This window comes from Triticum dicoccoides, chromosome 7A (genome assembly GCF_002162155.2).
Source record: "Triticum dicoccoides isolate Atlit2015 ecotype Zavitan chromosome 7A, WEW_v2.0, whole genome shotgun sequence".
NCBI lineage: Eukaryota > Viridiplantae > Streptophyta > Magnoliopsida > Poales > Poaceae > Triticum > Triticum dicoccoides.
The window spans coordinates 397,491-422,406 of NC_041392.1; the positions used below are offsets into that span (position 1 = coordinate 397,491).

Here is a 24,916-nt window from a genome sequence, read left to right on the forward strand (position 1 = left end):
CTCTTCATGCTCACATCATGCATCATCATAATAATAAGTCCTACTAATCATCATGATAGAACTTCTACTCGTTATTAATAACAAGTCATACGATCATCATCCTCATAGTCATCGAACCCAACCCTATTTAATTGTTCTTAGCACATGATCATCAGTATTAGGTAGGACCTAAATACCCTCTTTAAGGTAAAATAACATAAAACAGTATAGACCCTGACTCTCCATTATGGAGAATGGAGATCATCCTGTCTCCAATTCTTGCGCCGTGCTTCCTTTTGCGTCCAAGAACCTCTTTACAAGTGTCCATACATTTTTTCCATTCTCTGATTTGCATGTCTCCACTTATTTTAGAAATCCGGTATGGACAGTTGAGATTCGTAGGATGACCTGGATATATGTTCAAAACATCAAGGCGACCATGCTCATACATCAGATGAGGCACACAATCCTCTGGGATTATCTGTTGAAAAACATAGTAATAACTTCATAGTTAGCGCAATGAAGTACTAGTTTTATATAGAAGTATGCAAAAGATGCACGTATGTCGTAATAGTAAAAAATCTTACCAGGGTATCTCCATAGTAGTTACCGTAGTTCAACACGTGCACTAGTGGCACGTATTGACCATAATGTTGAGGAGTTCGATTGTAGATATTGTAATTCTCAAGATCATTACAAAATCCAACCAGATGATTTTTCTCCTTGTAAGTTAACTCAGAGCCATCGGTGTAGTAAGTTCTATCTACCATCTTCTGCACATTCTTTGATACTTCAAAATAAGCTGTCAATGGAAATAAGCTGTCAACTATTTTGAAATGAACAATATAAGTTAGTTAATAATTAACTATGTTTGAGAAACTCACATAATGGTAGAACTGGAGGCGTATCAACGAGGACCCAAATGTCCATATTGTCTTGCTCGATTTCAGGATCACCAAGATCCATGGTGACAAGCATACCCTCATCAAAACCATATAATTTGCAAAATGCTTCCCAATTTTTGCAACCAAAATGGGTTACGCTCTCAGCATTATACAACTTTACTTCAAAATCCACATCATGATGGGTCCTTAGGTGAATTTTCTTCGTTTCAAAATTTTCATGGTCTTCAAAATCCATCCTCTCCAAGACATAGCGTCTTGCATGGCATGGGATAAACTATACTCGAATTGTAAAAGATGAAAATTACACGTTGAAATAGTTGAAGTCATGCTTAATTATGAAAAAAACACTTGTCTTCATTGCGTACCGTTTCAACTTCGAAGGTCTCCTCGAGCTTAATGCTGAAGCGTCGATCATCGTCCAGGTGAGGCCTGTCGCACAGACCTCGATCGTCGTGGCACCAGTTGCACTCCCCCGGGAGACTTCCGTCGTCCGATGATGACATTTCCTATACGTTCATAATTCAAAGATTAAACATGTACAATTAAATATATATATATATATGTGTACTACAGAAACTAAATTAGATCATTATTATTCAACTAATCATATGCATATGCCTTGCATAGTGCTCTCCACTTTGAGCATTCAATAAGAAAAATCAAATCGCAAAATAAAGTAGTATTCAAATTAGGATGCATTCAATTATAAGAAAAATACATCATCTACATGTGTCCGTACATCGTCGAATATTATCACTAATACACGTCGAATACTATCATACATATCGCCAGTACAGCTAGAACCGTAGCGCCCGACGGGTATCGGTGCGGGCGGTGGACACCCAAAGGGAAGGAACCATCACAGGATCATAGCTCCAGTGAGATCCCTGAAGAATCTGTCAGGTATTCTCGAACCTGCCCTCCAACGCAACCATGTAGCGACGGACGTGCTGGTCCTCCTCACTGACACGGTGACGTACCACCTCCGCGGTGTCTGGAAGCCTCGGCACCGTCACTGGCCCACGCGACCGCCACCAAACAAGGATCGGGTCAACGACGGGCTGGCTTCTCACCAAGCTACGCCCCCCGGAAGGTAGCGCCTCCCAGTACTACCCCGACGGAGCCCAGTCCCGGACATGGCCCATCTGGTCAAGCAGGTGACGTCCTCCGCCGACTCGACGACGAGGATGCGGGGTAGGCATCGTCCACGTCGATGCGGGAATAATTGCTTTAACTAAAAAAATAAACTAGTTCTATTAATTTTCTTGCTAAAAATAAACTACTTCTATAGTAAAATAAACCAGTTTTATTAAATCAACTAGTTCCACTACTAAGCACTTACTATAAATAGAATAAAGCAGTACTTACTAAAAATAAACAAGTTTACCTAGTTCTAACTAATTCCATTAAACACTTTCTAAGTAGTACTTACTAAAAGTTATCGGGGAGGGGGGTATATCGACAATGACATACCCGATAACAAAAATAAGAAGAGGAAGAAGAAGAAAAAAGAGGAGAAGAAGAAAGGAATAGAGGAGGAGATCGAAGAAAAAAAGAGGAGAAGAAGAAGGAATAATAGAGGAGGAGAAGAAGAATTCTTCTCCTCTATTCCTTCTTCTTCTCCTCTTTTTTTTCTTCTTTTTCATCTTCTTATTTATTTCTCCTCTTCTTCCTCTCCTCTTCTTCTTATTCTTCTTCTTCTTCTCCTTCTTCCTCTTCTTCTTTTCCTTTTTTATCTCCTTCTTTTTCTTCTAAATATGAACATATACATAAATGACTTTGATCATACATAATTTTCAGATTCCTACACAATATGAACATATATGTAAATTGACAAAGAAAACTCTATGAACAAAAAAATCATAAAAAATCTATGAACAAAATTACAACAAAAAAATTCATAAAAATTCTATGAAAAAATTGACATATTCTTTGCATATATATGAACACACAAACTTTTGCATATGCAACAATAATATAAACAGAAAAAAATGTATGAATAGAAAAAAATTCTAACTTTTGCATCTAAACTATACATCTAAATTAACTACAACAACTCAATTAACTATACATCTAAACTACGCATCTAAATTAACTACAACAACTCAATTAACTATACATCCTAAATTACGCATCTAAATTAACTACACATCTAAATTAGGAAATTACGCAACGGGGCGGCGATCGACGAGGAGGCAGGACACGGGGGCGACGGTGAGGGGCGCGGCGACGGGCGATGAGGAGGCAGGGGGCGGCGACGGTGACGGTGAGGGGCACGGCGTCGGGCGGCGAGGAGGCAGGGGGGCACGGGGTGGCGACGGCGTCTGGGCCGCGCGGGACGGCGTCGGAGGCAGGGCGACGGCGAGGCGCAGATTGAGGGGCAGCCTGGCGGCGTCGTCGGGCGGGGAAGACGAACTGAATGAAAAATTTCACAAGTGCTACTTATATAGACGAAGCATTGGTTCCGGTTCGTGACAGAAACCGGGACGAATGCGACCTTTAGTCCCGGTTGGTGCCACCAACCGACACCAAAGGCCACTTTTCGGCAGCCCAAATGGCGGGAAGCGGCGGCCTTTGGTCCCGGTTGGTGCCACCAGCCGGGACTAAAGGGGGGCATTGGTCCCGGTTGGTGCCACGAACCGGGACCAAAGGGCGTGTACTGGAACTGCCGCGGTGCGTTGGGATGTTTAGTCCCACCTCGCTAGCCGAGAGGGGCTCGGAGTGGTTTATAAGCCCTGCCGAGCCGACCACTTCGAGCTCCTCTCTACTGCAGGCTTACGGGCCTAAATCCACTCTCTGTGCATGTGGGCCTACTGGACCTACTGTGGGCCTGCATCCTGGCCCAACTAGCGGGTTTCTAGTCGTATGCAGGCTGTGGTGGCCCAGTAGGCGGCATTTTTTTTTAAAAAAAACCAGTTTTTTGTTTTTTTTTACTTACAGCAAAATACTTACTAGTTTTTCAGTTATTATTTTTGGTTTTAGGTAATAAAAATTATAAACTAGTTTGTAACAAATTATCAAAATGCCATTAATTTTCCAGTTTGAATTGTTTAAATTTGAATTCTTTGAAATTTATGTGAATCACTAGTTTGTAACAAAAGAAATATTTATGATAATTCTTTTTGCTATTAAAGTTTATTTTTGCTTATAATGTTTTGAACAGAAAATACTTTGATAATTTTAGTTGCATAAATTTTATATAATTTTAGTTTCAACAATACTAAAGGTTTATACCCTGAAATTTAGTCCCACCTCGCTAGCTGAGGGAGCTCGAGAGTGGTTTATAAGCGCTGCTGCGCCTTCCCTCTCGAGCTCCTCTCAAATGCAGCCTTTCGGGCCTAACCCTGTGCGGTGTGCCTGTGGGCCTACTGGCCTCCTGCGGGCCTGAATCTTGGCCCATGGTACGGTTTCTAGTCGTATTCAGGCCGTGGGGGCCAAGTAGGTGGCACCTTTTTTTTTCTTTGTTGTTTTATTTATTTTATTTTGTTTCTACTTACAATAAAATACTTATTGTTGCTATTTTTTTCCAGTTTTTTTGTTTTGTTTTCTGCATTATTTATTTTCTTTTGTTTTTTGCTTTATTTTTTAATTCTTTATAAACTTTTTGTTAATGCCATTAGTTTTCAAATTTGAAAACACTTTGTGTATTATATTTACTATGTACAATCTTTCTCCACAGAGATACCGAAAATTATAAACTTTCTGTTAGTGCCATTAGTTTTCAAATAGAATAGTTAAAATTTGAATTCTTTGAAATTTGTGTGAATCTCAAGTTTGTGATTAACTTTACTAAAAAAAATGAACATAGATGCGCCTATAGAGAAAATTTAACCTAAATTCATAATCAATTTCTATGAATTTTAGAGAAATTCTTTATGAATTTAGGTCAAATTTCCTGTATAGGGGCATCTATTTTCATTTTGAGAGGAGCTCAACAAGGCAGAGAGGGACGGGCTTATAAACCAGTGTGGGCGCCTTTCGGTTGGCGAGGTGGGACTAAACTGTGAATCGCAATGAGGACGAACCATTTAGTCCCGGTTGCAGACATGAACCGGGACTAAAGGGGACCTACTGGTCCCGGTTCATGCCTCCAACCGGGACCTATGGTGGTGGGCCAGGAGCGAGGCCCATTGGTCCCGGTTCGTACCACCAACCGGGACCAACGGCCCACGTGGCCCGGGCGGCCCCCTGGGCTCACGAACCGGGTCCAATGCACCCATTGGTCCCGGTTCTGGACTGAACCGGGACTAATGGGCTTATCCGGCCTGGACCAAATCCCTCTTTTCTACTAGTGTAGCAAACAATGCCAGATTGTACGACCATTGCATGTGATGATGTCACGATGACATCAGCAAAACAATTTTTTCTTTCATTGGAATATTCTCAATCGTAGATTTTGCAGTGGATGCTAATTATAAAGAGATCTAAAACTACACACGAAGGAAAACATATACACATGTATATGTGTATGGAATTGGACTCAAGCGAACCCAAAGTCATCCGACGGTACAACCTGATATGTCTGCATTCGATGCATGATCAACATCTAACTGGATGCCATCAATCAGATTTGTGCAATTAATCTACCCGAATTACGCCAAATACTAGCATATACGTGGGACTAAAGGCAGTTATTTTTTGTGAAGATGATAAAATGTAGACCCAAGTTATGCTAAAAAATATATTACTTAAACTGATAATAGATGTTTGAGCTGGAGTGCAATTTTTATTGGGTAGATAACGCATATAAATCAATTACACATATACATGGTACAAAATGTAGTTTTTTTTACTAAGTGGTTAAACTGTACACATTAGTTCATAGCTAATATGAGAGTGACGTAAAGAGGAAGTTGTAGCAAATATGTTGTAAACAGCATACTGGTCAATTTGTAATAATTATAGGTCACTACAAATCAACATACACACGATAATAAAGAACAATGTTTCAATGGAGCAAGTGTAAATATTGGTGCTATATCAAATTGGCGTGGACAATAGTAATAAGACAGACGGTCCTAGATGCATACATAAATATGCCAGGAGGAATCTAATCCACTATGGATTTAACTCTATTTTACGTTAGTAGTATTGTAATAAGAACAAAATTTTAGCATTTTTATTTTCATACCATACTGTGCGGGACTTATTTTGAAAATAAAGATGCCCATGAAAATACAAATAAAGTGTAAATTTAATTTCGCAGCAAAATCCATTGATAGTACAAATTATATATATGCACCAAAGAGAATTGGTGTAAGGAAAAGAAGGAGTTAGAAAAAAACAATGTTCTTATAAATATCGGTGTACATAAATTTATATGGGCAGTTGTACGTATTTGTATACAAAATTCAAAGCACAAACGGAACATCAACAAAAAAACATCAAATAGCGTGCAATATGTAGCAATGAAAGAAAGGGGAAATACATCCAAACATGCCTCAGTGTATTCTGTGCATGTATCACTTTTGCGCATTGGAAATAAGAAGTGTGCATTAGATGCATCAACATGGATAGTTTTTGGCAGTATATGGGAAGAGCTTGATAGGAGCATGATGGACACGAGCAGAAGCATTCATATCACTAGCGGACCAAGTCCATGGTGATCGAGAATAATCAAAAAGTAGTAGGTTGAGAAGCATTGAAAAATAGATGCATGTCTTATGTAGAAGATATGAATGACACTAGGTAAGAAAGATGGACGGGCGATATATATTTGTGAGTAAGCGCATCTCTTGCAAAGGAAGGTGCATAGTGTTTTTTCACCATGGATAAAGGTTGGAATCACAAAACATCTATAATATACATTCTAGAGTGATAGAGTGTCATAAATTCCAATTTTGATGACATGAGATATACCACCGAGAAAGAAATTAATCAACATAAAGTTATTTTAATAGATCAACCTAGACATTACAAACTACACTAGTAAAAAGCCCGTGCGTTGCCACGGGCATTTAAAAAATCTACAGATAGCATGTGTAAACATAACTGCGGGGCGGCCCATGCATTTGTGCGGCTAGATTTTAGATGTACTACCATACATGTTCTTAAGTATATGATTTTGACAAATATTTTTTATATGAACATGCAATATCATAGATCATAGCACCGTGATGGACACTCCGCGAAAGAATAAAGGTATTATTTTATTGACAAATTTATTACACTTTGTATATTGATACAAAACATTGGATTTTTTATTGCACATTTTGTTCTAATTTATGTGCTTTTGTGACTCGTGCATCATAGATAGTTAGACACCGGTATAATTCTTTTTAAACATCATTTAAAATAGATTTTATGAAAACTTAAATTAAATATACATGGGTTAAATCTAGACATTTCTCCATTTGTTCACCTATCTCACAATTAGTGGTATTGCTATTATACGTTACTCAGTTAGTGTGATGCCATGCATCCATATGGTCCAATACATATTCGTATGAGCGAAAGAATGCGTGGTTGGATGGTTAAGAGGACAATGACTTATAGTTGTATGGTTAGGAGGATAATGGTATTTTAGCCCACCAGTGTTCAAATCCTAGACTTGACACTCGTGCTTGTATTTTTTAGATTTATTTCAGGCCTTCTAGTGATGTGCGTTCAGTAGGAGAAGACGCTCCCGTAGTCAATGAAGGTGTCTGTAGCGACTTCGTCAATCTCAAAACAATGTGCAAGCTTATAAGTCTCTCAAAGATGCGCGTATGGACAGTGTTCCAAGAATTTCCACTTGGTGTTTGTTGCTCTTTGTTACTTTTCTTCATGATTTCAGAGCATCTACTGACACAATGAACAAATTTGGCCCCTCAAACGTCTGCAGACGCACCCAGGTGCATCCACGGATAGTGTCCTCTCGTGCCTTAAATTTTCATTTGCAATCACAAATCCTATTTTTTCAAACATCAAATACATGCAAACACATGCACGTCGATCATTTTGGATTTGCATGTCAATTCTAGTGTATATGATTACGATCCGAACCCACAGTCCATGTTGCGCCGACGGGGTTGTTTAGATTTGCAGCAATGTTGAGGATATCACTTATCGGGAACTTATCGGTCGACCCATGATCGATAAGGGGTAAATCGGCCAGTTTATCGGCATATCGGCCGATTTATCGCCATATCGGCTGATTTATCGGTCGATTTATCTTATCAGCCAGACAATGGTAAGCGATAAATCGGCCGATTTATCGGAATATCGGAAGATATCTTGAACAGTGATTTGCAGTGAAGATTAACACCCATGTTGGCCTGGCGCGGTAGGAGGTTTAGTTCCACCTTGTCGTGCGAGTAGCGAGTCGACCGACTTAAATAACCGTGTCATCCGAAAGTGATAGGCATTGATGGCTGAAGATTATTGCGTGTCATTATTGTTAATATTCCTCACAAAAGGAGCATTGATGGCTGCCCAACACTTTTTGCTGCGTAGGTGCAGCGTGTAGTCTGACGGTAGAGGGCAAGGTCCGGCGCAAGGGTGGCGGCGAAGGTAGCAGACGTCCGATGGGAACACGATCATAAAGAAGTTTTTAAAAATATATATGAAGTTTTAAAGGAGTATGCATCTGAACTTGTGAGCATTGTACATGCATTTCCCCCTTTACTTCCTTCACTATACACTTAGATTAACATCTCTATGCTACAAATTAAGAAAATTAAAAAATACTTTATGTAAACAAAACAAATTCACGACATCTATCTTGGGTGGTATAGTAGGACACTACATGGAAAAATATCACAAATAAACATCTTTGTTGCTTCACCGAGAAAAATAGAATGGCCCTCTTATCTGGTATGAAGAATGTAAGTATATAAGTCAATACAGAAGATAAGAGGGCCATCCTATTTTTCAAAGATTCAAAATTAGGAATTTACAAGAGAGTTACAACCCTAAGGCGAAAGGGGAAAATAACAAGAATATTTTGTATAGGGTGTGGTGCCTCTCACAGCCATCTTCGAACTGCTTAATGTCACCTTTTGTTAGGAATGTGCTAAGAAATCGCAATGCAAAATTACATGTTCAAATTTATCAAAAGAAAGTACTCATGGGACTTCAGATAAGAGCAAAACCTAGCATGAAAATACCAAAGGCATATTCTTTTCCATCGACAGTTCATGCTAAACTCTCGAGATTCTTGAGTGAGGCTCCCCTCCCTCCCTCCAGTTCCTCCACCTCATACTAACCCCCTCTCGCCGCCGCCGGCGTGCACCATCGGGCCTTGCTCACGTGGTGTCAGCGGCGGCAGCCCTGACATTCCCCGCGCATGGCGACCCTGCTCGGAGGTGGCGGCTGGCGGCGATGCTCCTAGTTCGTCAACGGGTCTACCGGCGGCGCGCTGTCTTGGGTTGTGCAGCACCGGGTGGTAAGGTGGCGATGGCGCGACTGATTGGCTGCCTATTTCGGAGGAAAAAAGACAATTGCTAGACCAGATAAGAATTTACTTACTGCTCACTCTCTTCCTCGAGTACTCCTCTTCTTCTCTCGTCTCGCTGCAATCAGTGAAGCTCGCTCGCCGCTGTGCCGCCCGATGGCTTGACCCCCTTCGTCACAAAACCCTATACTTGAAATGATATTGAGAGTACACCAAACTACACAGCAGAATTCCAAACTGAAGCTTTATATCTAGCATATCATATCTATTCCATATTTCAAAATGCAGGAATACACTGCAACTCTGCAGCACACAACACCATGTATTTGTTCTATTATGCTACATTGCCATTTACTCTTTACATGGCCTTCTGTTCAGCAATAACTAAACCGTGCCCTAAAGAACTGGATTCCTTTTAATTCACAACATGGCAATCCCATGTAATGCTTGCATTACTGAGATAAGAAAGCAAGCAATCGACCCCCTTAATTAATTAGTAGGACCTTGATCCGGCGCTTAGAAGCTTGCATACTGCGATAAAAATAAAGTCAGCGAGCCTATTGTATTCACAAGAAGCAAGCAAACAACCAGCTTATAATTAATTATTAGGACATCCATCGCTAATAATGGTTCACAGTACAAACAACTCTTGAACCATTTGTTATTAATCGGAGGAACATGGTTCAATGATCAACCTTGTAAAACCTGACATACTGTTACTGTGTTACATATAGGAAAACCATGGGAAACAACATAATCAAAAATATTCATAGATGAGGCCCAATATAGAAAACCAAAGGTGACAAAAAATATGGCAATGAAAAATGCTCTCTAAACTGAACTAAATAACCCCCACCTATTCTGATCCATGAACATTTTGCCAAAGAACCAATTCATGCTATAATAGTATGCACCTACAAATTGCTTCTTCCTCTTCCTCTATCACCTGGAGGAAGTAGATAGTGATACTTATAAAAAATTATCATAATATATCAAGAAATAAACATGAACAAATATACGTAAACAGAAGGTATGTTAACACAATCATAAAATGATAGGCATGGTTCTTCATTTATTTTCTATCTGCTTTGCTCCTCGTGTCTTCTTCCACTATTGCCTCACCCCCATCCGTCGTTTTTCTGTCATCACGTTCCTCAGTAGCGAGGGAACAAAACACAAACAAGTAATCTGAGAAGAGTATTTTTTAGAGAGGCATGCGGGCATTGACATATCAGGGAAAACGTCAATGTCTAAACATTCCTATCAAGATTTCTAGCTTTACTCTTACAATGTTGGAAGTGGGTGTTGAATGAAAAATATATACTGTCTCATAAACTCCTTCACGTTTTGTTCAAGGATTTACCTTCATCAGCTATTGAATTCAGATTCAAACCAGCCTACCCAAAGCCACCAACACATAAATCAGGCAACATATCCTAAATCACTATGTTCAACTCGGGGTGGTGATTCAAACTGCATGTACTCATTCAGGGCGGTCCGATTCCAAGTTTCTAACAACCAAAAAATCATTAACGTGCAACTATATATCACAACAACCTACAAATGTTCAAATTTCATACTAATCGAGTTCCATGCAGACCTTGTCATGCTGCAAGCAACGCAATAAATTTGAAATTAATCTGATTGGAGTTCCAGAAATCTCAGCCACGCACAACCAAAACTAAGAAGCAATGAAAGCTCACCGGGGAAAGGATTGAGGAAGAGATCGCACCCGAGCCCGCGGCACGAAGCTGCCCTGGCCGGCAGGCGCCGGTCCTTCCGCCTCCCCATCATGCACAACCATCTAAGCACGCTGCACAGAGTATCGGGTCCGGGGCCTCCGCGTCTCCTCCCAGCTCCAACAGCACGCCGCTAGCATCTCCCCGCCCGTAGCAGCTCCGGCGGCGTCCGTTCCTGTCGGGGACCTCCACACCAGCACCCAGCTCGAGCAGCAAACGCACAGCCACCACACGGGCGTCCCCGCCACGATGCACGCAACAACGTCGACGGTGCACTTCTTGTCGCCTACATCCTCCTAACCAGGCGAGTGCACACATGCACCCCTCGGACCACCCTACCACGAACTGGATCGTCATGCGCCCGAAACTCCCGCCCACCCTCCACATCAGACTTCTTGGCGTGAAAGCTCTGCATTCGTGAATATATCCGTGCCCACAATATGTTTGTGGGACAGAATCGGATTCTCCAAATCAGTGGATCGAGCACCAGACCCGGCAGCTGAAAAAATTCATTGGCATCAGTGGATCATTGTGTTTGCCCGCCAAATTGCCGATTCTGCGGCGGCGCACGCTTCCGTAGTCCGCCCAAATCATGGACGCCGTGCACGGCGCTCTTCCGCTCGCGACGCCCACTGCACCGCCTCCGGTCCCGCGGGTGTGCTCACGCTGCTGATGCCCGTTGGTCATCGCTGCTTGTCGCTGCTCCCCGCGCAGCCAGGGAATCGCACCACCACCGTGAAGGATTCAAACCATTCCAATACTACAATATGAGCTATCTGGGAGGAGTACGTACAGGAAAGTTGCCCTTCCCGTTCCAGGATTACAAGGAGCGATTTCTGGTTCGGGCAGGTACAGGGAGAAAATATGATTTCACCTATCAGAAGATTGATGAGTATGGGGTTTGCATCTACTTTTGTCAGGCGTTGGTGCATCAAGGGAAGAAAAAGATTGTGTTCCAATTTTTGCAGGAAAGATGTGCCGTGAATTAACTCAAACTATGGTAAGTGGGGATTGCATGCCGATTTTACCTGTCTTCTAAGGAAAGAGGAGGGACAACCGAAGTAAGGAATAAAATCGTTGGGGGTTGACCTGATCGATCGATGGGAGGGGCTGCGAACGAACGAACGAACGACTTACGGACTGCTCCATTAGGAGTAGAGATTACTCTTCATATATATGCATTGCCTAGCCGCGCAAGTGTGCGGGACACACTGCTAGTTAAAGTTAAGGTAACAATCTTCAGTACTGAAGTAAAAAAAAAGTGCTGACCTTCTACTCTGCTGTTGCAGTGCTGCTACGATAGACGAACAAACAAACTAGGTATATAGCAAGACTAATCTGATCGGAAGGAAGCTAACATGCATGTATTCAGAGATGAGACCTAGACTAGAGGTGAAGAATCCCTCAAAAAAAAAAAACTAGAGGTGAAGAGAGCTAGGGATGTTAATTACTGTGTTATATATCGTATATCGTACCGTTACATAGACGTCGTCGCCAATGTTGTAGATGGTGTCGTCGACCTTGGCTGATCGGTAGTGCGACTTGGCCAGCTTGACCTCCTCATCGTCGGTGGCGGCCGCTTTCCTGCTCCAACTACATTAATGTCGTCTTGAGCACATGCATATATAGAATGAAGTGACACATATATAGATGAAGATATAGGACGCATGAGTTACCCCCTCCTTGGGTTTTGTCACGGACCCAAGTACCTCTACAGCCCACAACCCTGGAGAAGGCCGGCCCAGGAGGAAGAAGCGGCCCAGCCACAAGTTCGACCCAGCCACCTGGGAATTGGGTGGTTAAGTGCTGGTGTGCGTTAGGTAGAGGTACTTGGGTCCGTGACAGGTTTGGGCCGCGTTGGCGCTTGTATCGATTGGGCCACCTGCTGTGCGCCTCCTCGGCGAGGAATGACTCCCCGACGAACACAGAGTCAGAGTCGCTGTCGGTGGCAGCCTTGGGCGCGGGCTGCGCCGGCGCCTTGGATCTCTTCCTCTTCACCGGAGACTTGACGACAGGTGTGCGCTTGCGGTTGCGTGTGGAGGCCCTCAGCGTCAGCGGTTGTTCCGTGGCGAGGGCGGCGGCCGACGGTAGGCTCTCCATGTCCATGGCTACTTCAACTTCCAGCTCGCAGCTCACTGGGTTCGTGGAGATGGTTTGGAAGATGGATCTGAGTGTGTGCGGGTGCAGGTGAGGATTTTGGGGGGTTTTAAAAGGAGGAGATTGCGGGGGAGATCGTTTGAATTTTGATGATGATGATTTTGCGGACGATCAGTTTTGGCTGGCCATCGGAACCGGAGCATGCAGGAGGTGAACGTTGGAGCTGTATGCTGATTGATAGTTTCCTTCCATTTTAATTTTGATTTTGATTGATTGTTTCCTTCCAATCGTATACTTTACTTACTTACGTGATAAGTATATTCCAGTTTCCTTCCTTAAATTGCTTATTACGTCTCCATGCCATCATATATTTCAATTACAATATATACTATATAGTAAATCAGATTTGGAATGTGCACCGTGCTTCCATGATTACCATCAGATTTGGAATACGTGATTGATTCATTGATTTTCTTTTTTTTTTCAGTGTACACACGTGGTTAATTTCCCGTTTTCCAAGGTATATATACGTGATTGATTTTCATTTACCGAGTGAAGTCTGAAATAAACCTCGTTTTCATACGACCTATCGGAACTTCCACCTCCAAATCCCGGTCGTTAGAGCCCTTGAGGTTGTTCCCAAACAGGGATGGATGATGTGGAGTGGGGCGAGACCGGAAATGCTGAGTCGGCAAGGTCATGGGTCCCACTGGTCTTGGCGCGGGCCAAAATCGGATTAACAGGGGTAGGGGTCAAGTAGAGACTTTTTGGGGGGCATTTATGCCGTGGTACAATAGTCTGATTTTCAGCTATGCGCCAATTTTTCTTTTACTTTGCTTCTAGTGTAGGATTTTCTCGTTGAAATCATGGAACCGACAGAGTTGTTGAATTTCGTATTTCACTTTTCTTTTTTTCCTATTTTGTGTTTTTACTAGTGGATTTCTTCAGTTTTTTCCTTTTTATTTTATATTTTGTTCTTTATTTCTTTTTAAAATTCATGAAAATTTCAAAAAATAAACCCAAGAACATTTATTCAATTTTGTGAACATTTTTTGAAATCTGAGAACATTTATTCAATTGTGAATAATTTTTGAAATCTGAGAATATTGTTTTTGAAAAGGAAAAAGGTTTTGAAATTCACAAAGATATTTTGAATTTATGATTATTTTTTCAAATTCGTGGACATTTGTTTTGAAATGGTGAGTATTTTTTGTAATTTTGGAGTAATATTTTTGAAATTTGCGAACATTGTTTTTAGATCTGTGATTTTTTTTGATGAAATTTTATGAAATCTGGGAACATATTTTTGGAATTCACAAACATAGTTTCAATTCACTACTCCCTCTGATCCAAATTAATTGACGCAGCCTCTATACAATGTTGTATATAGGTTGTGTCAAATAATTAGGATCGGAGCGAGTAAATTTTTTCGAAATTCACAATCATTTTTTGAATCAACAAACAATTTTCGAAATTCATGACCATTTTTTGAATTCATGATCATCTTTCCGAATCGACAACCATTTTTCGAATCGACAAACATATTTGGAAATCCATGATATTTTTTTTTGAATTCATGACCAATTTTGAATTAACGAACACTTTTTGGATCAACAAACACTTCTCAAAATTTATGAAGAATTTTGAAATTAGGAACTCATTTGAATTCCTTAACATTTTTAAAAATGAAAATAAACAGAAATAACGAAAAACAAAATGGGCCGCCCGCCCGGCAATGGGCCTGCGCAAACCGCGCGGGGACGTCCCGGGGCGCTGCTATAACTGCCGGATCGCCTGTTGGCCCATAAATGCGTCCCTCACGTCGCTCAAACGTCCCTCATGTTTTAAGTTTTAGGCTTTCGTTTTTATTTAATTTTATAATTGTACTAAAGAATATATTTATTAAAAAATATTTTACTGCTTCAATAAAAAATGACTTGCAAGTAAAAAAAAAATTCATGTATTTGAAAGTAGTTATTCATCTTTTATTTTTAAAAAGGTTCATGTGTTGCAAAAAAATGTACATCATGTATTTTAAAAAATAGAAAATGGTCGTAAACTATTTAAAACAAATCATCATGCATTGAAATTTGTTCACCATATATTTGAAAACTATTAAAAAAAATTGTCGCGTGTATCTCAAAGTGTTGATGCAATATTTATAAAAATACACAATGATAGTTTTTAGATACACTTGGACCAATTTTTGGTACATGACAAGAAATTATCGAATAAATGATAACCATTTTCTTAATACATAACGGTTACTGGGATACATGTGGATACAGGGGCAAGAAGGGCCGCTCGAACTACATGTGCTTATTGGGATTATTTGTTCTTTGATTGCAATGCGGGCCTCGAAGGATTATTTGTTATGCTTTCTAGGGTTGATGTATTTATTAAGTATGTTAATCATGCTTTTGTTAAGTAATACTTCCTCCGTTCCTAAATATAAGTCTTTGTAGAGATTTAACTATGAACCACATACGGATGTATATAGATGCATTTTAGAAGTAGATTCATTCATTTTGCTCCGTATGTAGTCCAGGATGTTAAGCACAAAGATTAAGCAGCTTGCAGGTGTTGAGTTTCTTGGAATCCTCTCTCTCTAATGGATGAGCAATACTACTTAGATGATTATATCATGAAAATTTCTCATGGATTACTTAGCTAGCTATCTAGGGAAAACAAAGCATCAAAATACTAGTACTAGTATCATCAATTCCAGACACCATCCATTTACACATACTCCACTGATTCATGTATAACACATTATGTATATATATATGAGGATCGGATCGCATCGCTAGGGTTCCCTTTATTCTTTCTTTCCCATCCCACAAGAGAGAAAGGAGGATCGACCGAATTCTACTAACACAGACAAGTTAGGAAGGAGGGAGCTTCTTCCTTCCCACAAGAAGGTATTTCAAGTCAAGTCAACCCACCAACTAGACCAGACCAGGCAACAAAAGAATATCTCTACTTTTTTCTCTCTCTCTTTCTACAACCATGACAGGCAAAGAGGGGAGGGGAGACGAGGGGACGGAGACCAATAGACGGACGGCGCCACTATTCATCACCCGAAAAAAGCTTCCAATTCAATTCAGATCAACAACAACAACATAAGTCTTCCTTCTTCTTATCTTCTTTCCTTGCATTCAGATTCTCTTCCCTTCTTCCAGCCAGTCCGTTGCCCCTGCCTGATACACACATAGAGCAGCAAACCACTCATCGGGTTCACTGCAGTTTGATCAATTACTAGTGTTTGGGATGCAATGCACAGATATAAATCAATGTTACAACCCAACGTGCACGCTCATCGATATATCGATATATAAACAAACAACAGATGGCAAATCACAACACGGTTTATTTAACAAGGGAGCTACATGCCTACAGCATCTCACATTAAAATGACTCCAGCGCAGCAGGGAATGTGCACCAGACAAACAACAGGTGCTTGGGATGCAATGCACATATATAATATGAATGTTGCAACCCAATATATATGCGCCCTCGCCAATATATAAACAAACAACAGATGCATGGCAAATCACAACACGCTTGTTTTAGGGAGCTACATGCCTACTACATCTCACATTAAAATGATTTCATGGCAGCAGGCAAAAATGAATGCAAGTATAGCAGGGGCAATGTGCAGCAAACAAACAACAGGTGGTGGCAAAGCGCAGAGCGTGTTAAAAAGGCCTCCATCACAACATGGAAAATACGTTGGCCTGTGAGGAGGTGAAACCGCTGGATATGATGCTATACTATATAGGTGTCATGTCACTTCTCCTTCATAGTCACATCAAAAGTTCCAAAAAGAAAAAAAAAACAGGATTTACATTCTAAACTATACTTTCATTATAAACAGTTCCAAACAGCCTGGCTCTAGTAAGGGAATGGATTGAAAGAAATTAACAAGAGAATAAATCAAGCTAGGACACAACACAGCAAAGCGTAAACTAAAAACTGACGACAGTCAACATATACCCATCTCTCGACAATCTCATTCAACTTCGCCCAAACTTCTTATTCCAGAAAAACAGATATTATCCTAATTCACTTGAATGCGTAGATGGCACTTCTTTGTGTCCAGGATTTAAAAATCAAATTTAGTTAAATGCATAGATGACACTTGTTTGTGTCCAAGATGTAAAAGCCCTACCGTGTCCAGGATGTAAAATTCAAATTCAGTTAAATGCATAGATGGCACTTATTTGTGTTCGGGATGTAAAAACCCTATTGTGCCGCAAGACCAGATATAACAGGTTGGTATTTTTCTTTGTTCTACATCAAAACTATAAAATAGTCAACTAGGAAATATAGCATTCCATACAACTACCATTAGATGCAGTGCAAGTGTGTAACTACTGACAAATCTTGTTCCATGAGCGCAACCCTTTCCTTTCAAACAAGCCTATACAACAATGAATACATACAGAGCAAAATGAATGAATCTACACTATAAAATATGTCTATATACATCCGTATGTGGTAGTCTATTTAAAATATCTAAAAAGACAAATATTTAGGAACGGATGGAGTAAAACCTACATTGAGATATTGAACATTTGAACAACAATGGAAAACCATACAGGGGCGAACTAAAACCGCCTCTCTCTGGCCGTTTTACTTGTACATACACGTGGCATTGGCTAACCAAGACAAATAAATGAAAACCTCAGCTGCAGGCTGATCGCTTAAATAAGCGAACATTTTTCTACACTCAGCTCCAAGTCAAGAATCACCACTCTACAGCTCATCAATGTATTGCAAGATAGAGAAATAAATATGTAATAAATTACCTCCTTTTCCCCTCTTCCTTGCAAGCGCCTCAGTCGAGATCATCATCATACGAGCGGCCGCTCGCATTGGCATTGGCATTGGCATCGTTGTTGTAGTCACCAGATGGTGAACCAGCAGCGTCCTGGTCCTGGTCGTTGCTCTCCGCCTGCTGCGCGCCAAAATCGGCCCCGAAAGGCCACGGCAACGTAACCCCGAACCTCCTCTCCATGACCCTAGGCGAAGCAGGCCACCACCAGGAGGAGACTCGGGGTCATCAGTAGTAGGCACCTCAATCTCATGGCGACAGACAGGGCAGGAGCTGCGGATGTGGAGCCAGGGGAGGATGCAGTCCTCGTGGAAGACGTGCTTGCAGGGGAGCTGCTTGGCCTTGGCGACGGCGCCGAGCAGCAAGTCGTCCATGCAGACGGCGCACACGTCGACGGCCGCCCGTGCGGGAGCCTGACGCGTGGCGCGCGCCAGACGGAGGCGAGGGCAGGTCGGGTCCGCCCGACCAATCACCACCAGTTCCGCCAGACCGGGGCCAGGGGGCGCCAGGAGATCTTCCTGGGGATCCGCAGGCGCGTCAGTTGGCCCCCTGCCACCAAATCTCGCGGGATCAGCGCCCGCAAGTGCAGGCGAATCTGCTTCGTGTTCCGCACCAGGCGTTTCCTGTTGCTCCTGCTGCTGCATAAAATCATGACGATTTGGAGTGCTGTTTTTTTTCACTACTGTCTCCGTTAGGATTAGGATTATTAAACAAATGATCATTAGCAATATGTTCACCCCCTTGATCAGTAGGATTTAATAAATCTGGTGAAAGCAAAAGGATCTCATCACGAAGACGAGCACCGGCATTAGGATGGAGTGTAGAGAAAGGAAAAACGTTTTCATTAAACATAACATCCCTTGAAATATAAACACGCCCGGTGGAAATATCAAGGCATTTGAAGCCTTTGTGAAGGTTGCTATACCTGAGGAAAGCACACTGCTTGGAGCGAAATTGAAGCTTGTGATTGTTGTAAGGTCGGAGGTTGGGCCAGCAGGCACACCCAAAAATTCTCAAGATAGAATAGTTGGGTTTTTCATGGAAAAGTCGTTCAAGAGGTGTTTCAAAGTTGATCACTTTGCTAGGCATCCGATTTATCAAGTAGGTTGCGGCAATGAAAGCTTCATCCCAAAACTTCAGGGGCATAGAAGCTTGAGCAAGAAGAGACAAACCTACTTCAACAATATGACGATGTTTCCTCTCAGCTGAACCATTCTGTTGGTGCGCATGAGGGCAGGAGACATGGTGAGATATACCTATTTTGGTAAAAAAGGAGTTGAGTTTAACATACTCCCCTCCCCAATCTGTTTGGAGAGCAAAAATTTTGCGATCAAATTGTCGCTCTACAAGTTTCTGAAAATCATGAAACTTTTGAAACACCTCGGACTTGTGTTTGATAAGATAAATCCATGTAAATTTACTGAAATCATCTATGAAACACACATAATATTGCTTTCTTCCTAACACACACAGCAGCCTGATACAAACACACACAACAGCAAACCACTCATCAGGTTCACTTCAATTTGATCAATTACTAGTGTTCGGGATGCAATGCACAGGTATAAATCAATGTTGCAACCCAATGTGCGCCATCGTCAATATATAAACAATAGATGGCAAAGCGCTTCACGGTTGTTTCGGGAAGATACAGGCCTACTACATCTCACATTATAACGACTCCATCGCAGCAGCAGGGAAAATGAATGCAGATATAGCAGGGGCAATGTGCACCAGCCAAACAACAGGTAGCAAAGCGCAGAGCATAACCGCAAGTTAAAAAGGCCTGCGAGGAGGTGAAACTACTGGGGATGATGCTGTGCACATTTTATAGTACCGAATTGGTTAAGTTCACAGCTTCTCCTTCATGGTCATATACCTTCCTACCTCCGTGCCAGCCAAAAAAGGAATAGGATTCACATTCTAACCTACACTTTACCGAAAAAGGGTTTCACCCCGCTTTGTATTTCAAAGCACCAACACCGATACAGAGCAAACGCTGGGGCGAGCAGCACAACTAACCTACACTTTCACCATGAAAGGTTCCGAACAGCATGACCCTAGTGAGGGAACGAACTAAAGAAACTTACAAGAGAATTAATCCAGCTAGCTAGGACACAAGACCGCAAAGTGCAAACCAAAAATTGGGAATAGTCCTCTAAAATAAGTTTTACTGCTGAATGCATAGATACTTGTTTGTGTCCAGGCTGCTAGTATAAACCCTAGCACACGACAAGACCAAACAAAACTGCTGGATATATTTTCCTTTGTTTCACATCGAATAGGAATCCCGTACACCTATCATAGATGCAGTGTACGTAAATGTGTAACTACTGACAGCAGCCCAGCCCTAATTATATTTTGAACAACCCTTTCCATGCATACAGCTCTGTCTAGCTGAATATATAGAACATGCACGCCAGCTTTGACCAAACAATCAACTCATTGAAAGGTAAATACTAAAACCAAACCTAAATTGAGATCACCCTACGTACTCCCTCCGTTCCGATTTACTTGTCGTGGTTTTAGTTCAAATTTGAACTAAAACCACGACGAGTAAATCAGAACGGAGGGAGTACGTCTTACACGGAAGTAACCGTAAGTAATAATGATGAAATAAGGGACGGTGCATTAGTCGACATCATTGTTGTTGTGGTCGCTGCTCTCCGCCTGCTGGGCGCCAGAAAAAGCCCATGCCAGCGAGATCCTGAACCTCCTCTCCATGACCCTAGGCCAAGGGCCACCACCAGCACCAGCACCAGGAGACTCAGCTGGGTCATCAGTGGGCACCTCGATCTCATGGCGACAGACAGGGTAGGAGCTGCGGATGTGGAGCCAGGGGAGGATGCAGTCCTCGTGGAAGACGTGCTTGCAGGGGAGCTGCTTGGCCTTGGCGGCGGCGCGGAGCAGGAAGTCGTCCATGCAGACAGGGCACACATCGACGGCCGCCATCATGTCAATGTCAGGGGAGACGGCCTTGGCCCCGAAAGGCCACGGCAACGTGACCCCGAACCTCCTCTCCATCACTCTGGGACAAAGATGCGGGCGCCGCAGTAGCACGACCGTGGGGTGGAGAAAGGGGATCGAGAGAGTCTCATATTTTATTTTATTTTATTTTATTTTCTTTGGCAGGAAACAAAAAGGCAACCCTTCCTCCCCTAAATCAAATCCCGACCATCCATTACTTCTGCATCCAACGCATGAAATTCCTTCACTCATAGTACAACACAATATTTCACATTCCAACTTTTCTTTTTGCATGATTACTAGAGACTATGGCACCACCTGAGGGCTGAGGCTGAGGCTAGGCTGGCACGTGCGCACCTATCTTGTCTAGGCGAGTGAATTGCAAAAAACATCGACATTGAAGGCTAGGTTTGCAGAAACCACAAGTCTACTGTTTTATGCCCAAAAACACTATTTCCCAGGCTATTTTCTACAGTTCTATTACCCTGACCATAGAAACTCCATACAGCAAATTTTAGCTCATTTTATTTAACCAATCTCCCTCAATATGTTTCCCAAATTTAAGTTCAGTGGAGAACATTTTGAAGGAAGTACCATTTTTATTTATTCAAATGGTATGAAATTTTTACAGTTCCTTCATATGCCAAACTTATTATCCTACAGCAAATTTCAGCACAATCAAATCATCTATGTAAGCCCAGCTTCAAATTCTATTTTCTGTCCAGATTGGCACATTGCAAAGCAAGTGCTATCTAGACACCTCCTATTGCCCTCAAACTTTTTGTGCCATCTTCCATATCCAAATCATTGCCACATTCCAATATTCAGCTCCATTTGCCTACTAAATCTTCCTCGGCAAATTTCCAAAGTTTCTATCCTGAGAGAAGCTTTGTGAATGAAGTACAAGCTAGGATTATCCAAATGGTATAAAAAATTACAGTGCTTTCTTATGCCCAAATGACCATACTCCACAAAATTTCAGCTCATCCATGTACTCATTTGAGCCCAGCTTCAACATCCATATTTCTGCCCGATGTGGTACTTTGCAAATCAAGTGCCATCTAGGCTCCTCCAGTTGAGCTGAAAAATTGCCAAGACAGTCTCCCTAGTAGATGATCATCCTCAGCCAAAACTCAGGCACATTATCCATGTGCATTTCCCGTACCGCTAATCAAACACTTGGCTGCTAATTCATGTTTGAGCATAGTTCGGTCTCCTCGTGAGATTCTTTGGTTGTAATTTTCTCCCTGGCACCTACCTGGGGAGTTCCCAACCCACTAGACATGTCTAGGCCGCCCAGAACGCATGGCAACGCCACGGTCACGCGGCGACCACGCGGCGGGCATGCGAGTTTACACGCTCTGGAGTTGGGGCCCTCGGCCACCGTCCAAACCTCGACGTATCGCCACCAAACCATGTATTTCTGATTAAATATATACTTATGTAACTATAAATGATTTTTAGAAAAAAATAAAGAGCAAACTATAAGGTACCTGCAGTTCAAATTTGACCCGTTTCCTACTAAATTGGAGGAAATTTGTCTTTTTCATGAGAGGTGGATCAAAACTTTTGACACCTAACCATTTGGTCAATTCTGCATTAAATATAGCCTAATATTTTAGAAAAATGATTTGGTACAATTTTGCAACAAATATATGATAGGTCCTTCACAAAAAAACTCATTCTGGGCACTCTGAAAATGGAAAATGTATTTTTCATCCAAAGAAAATGAAAACTTACTTAGGCAACATTGTTTGCCATTCCAAGATTCACCCTTGTGCACGATATGAGATCATTTGAACAAACTCTTTCATGAATGTGGCCATAAGATTGATCATTTTGTCTTGAAAGCCATAAACCTTCACACATGATAGCTCATTTCTGAGAACACTTTTTAAAAATAATTACCGGATTACAAGTTTATTATTTTTCCTGGTATCTTGGCCACGTATAATGACACAATGCGAAGGTTTTCCAATTTTTTTTTAATTTTTCATGCCCGTTTCAAAATGCGGTCAAAACGGCGGGCATGACCGTTCCTCGCTAGTGGTTGAATCTTGGAAACTTTTGGTGTTTCTCTAATGAAATAGATACTTTTGTACCTAGAAATAATTTTTGGAAAAAATCATGAGCAAACTATGAGGCAGCTGCACTTCAAATTTGACCCGCTTCCTTCTAAATCGACAGAAATTTGTCTTTTTCACAAGAGGTGGATCAAAGTTTCTGACACCCGACCATTTGGTCAATTGTACATTTAATATGTCCTAATACTTTAGAAAAATGATTTGGTCCAATTTTGCAACAAATATATGGTAAGTCCTTCATAAAAAATCATTTTGGCACTCGAAAACTGGAAAATGATTTTTTTCGTCCCAATAAAATAAAAACTTCCTTAGGCAACATTGTTTGCCATTCCAAGATGCACCCTTGTGCACAATATGAGATCATTTTAACAAACTATGTCATGAATGCTACCAGAACATTGATCATTTGGCTTGAAAGCCATTGATCTTCACACGTGATAGCTCATTTCTGAGAACACTTTTTTAAAATAATTACCGTATTACAAGTTTATTATTTTCCTGGTATCTTGGCCACATATAATGACATAATGCGAAGGTTTTCCAATTATTTTATTTTATTTTTATTTTTCATACTCGTTTCAAAATGTGGTCAAAACAGCGGGCATGACCGTTCCTAGCTAGTGGTTGAATCTTGGAAAACTTTTGGTGTTTCTCTAATGAAATAGATACTTTTGTACCTAGAAATAATTTTTGGAAAAAATCATGAGAAAACAATGAGGCAGCTGCAGTTCAAATTTGACCCGCTTCCTACTGAATCGACAGAAATTTGTCTTTTTCACGAGAGGTGGATCAAAGCTTCTGACACCCAACCATTTGGTCAATTATACATTAAATATGTCCTAATACTTTAAAAAATGATTTGGTCCAATTTTGCAACAAATATATGATAGGTCCTTCATAAAAAACTCATTTTTGGCACTCAAAAAATGGAAAATGATTTTTTCGTACAAATAAAATGAAAACTTCCTTAGGCAACATTGTTTGCCATTCCAAGATGCACCTTTATGCACAATATGAGATCATTTTAACAAACTATGCCATGAATACTACCATAACATTGATCATTTTACTTGAAAGCCATTCATTTTCACATGTGATAGCTTGTTTCTGAGATCACTTTTTTAAAATAATTACCGTATTACAAGTTTATTATTTTTCCTGGTATCTTGGCCATGTATAATGACACAATGCGAAGGTTTTCCATTTTTTTATTTTTTTATTTTTTCATGCCCATTTCAAAATGCGGTCAAAACGGCGGGCATGACCGTTCCTCGCTAGTGGTTGAATCTTGGAAACTTTTGGTGTTTCTCTAATTAAATAGATGCTTATGTACCTAGAAATGATTTTTGGGAAAAATAAAAAGCAAACTATAAGGTAGCTGTAGTTCAAATTTGACCCGCTTCCTCCTGAATCGGCGGAAATTTGTCTTTTTCACGAGAGGTGGATAAAATCTTTTGACACCCAACCTTTTGGTCAATTGTACATTAAATATGGCCTAATATTTTAGAAAATTGATTTGATCCCATTTTGCAACAAATATTATGTAGGTCCTTCACAAAAAAACTCATTTTGGACACTCAAAAAATGGAAAATGATTTTTTTGTCCAAAAAATGAAAACTTTCTTAGGCAACATTGTTTGTCATTCCAGGATGCACCCTTGTGAAAAGTATGATATATTTGAACAAATTATGCCATTCCAGAATGCACCCTTGTGCAAAAAATACAAGAGAAACAAATAGAAGAACACAATTACATAAGCTTTGTTCTCATTGGTTGAAATGTTTGTGCCATGGATCGATGACATGTCATCCATCCATCCATCCCATTTATCTAAAGAAAAAAAGAGAAAAAAAGAAACCACCCCCCCCCAAAACCCTATCCCCTCCCACTCCATCGTCGCCGCCCCCTTCTCCCCACATCCAATCTCGCCACC

At 41.1% G+C, this 24,916-nt stretch overlaps 1 protein-coding gene across 1 annotated transcript in view; it reads right to left on the reverse strand.

Moving 5' to 3' along the window:
• Positions 1–13,103, reverse strand: part of LOC119329745 (DNA (cytosine-5)-methyltransferase 1-like) — a 17,836-nt gene extending 4,733 nt beyond the window's left edge. Inside the window, exons 1-2 of the mRNA XM_037602819.1 lie at positions 12,880–13,103; positions 12,473–12,590 (exon numbers count right to left, since the gene is read on the reverse strand). Coding sequence (XP_037458716.1) covers positions 12,473–12,590; positions 12,880–13,103 — 342 coding nt within the window. The remainder of the gene's footprint in view (positions 1–12,472; positions 12,591–12,879) is intronic.
• Positions 13,104–24,916: the final 11,813 nt, after the last annotated feature.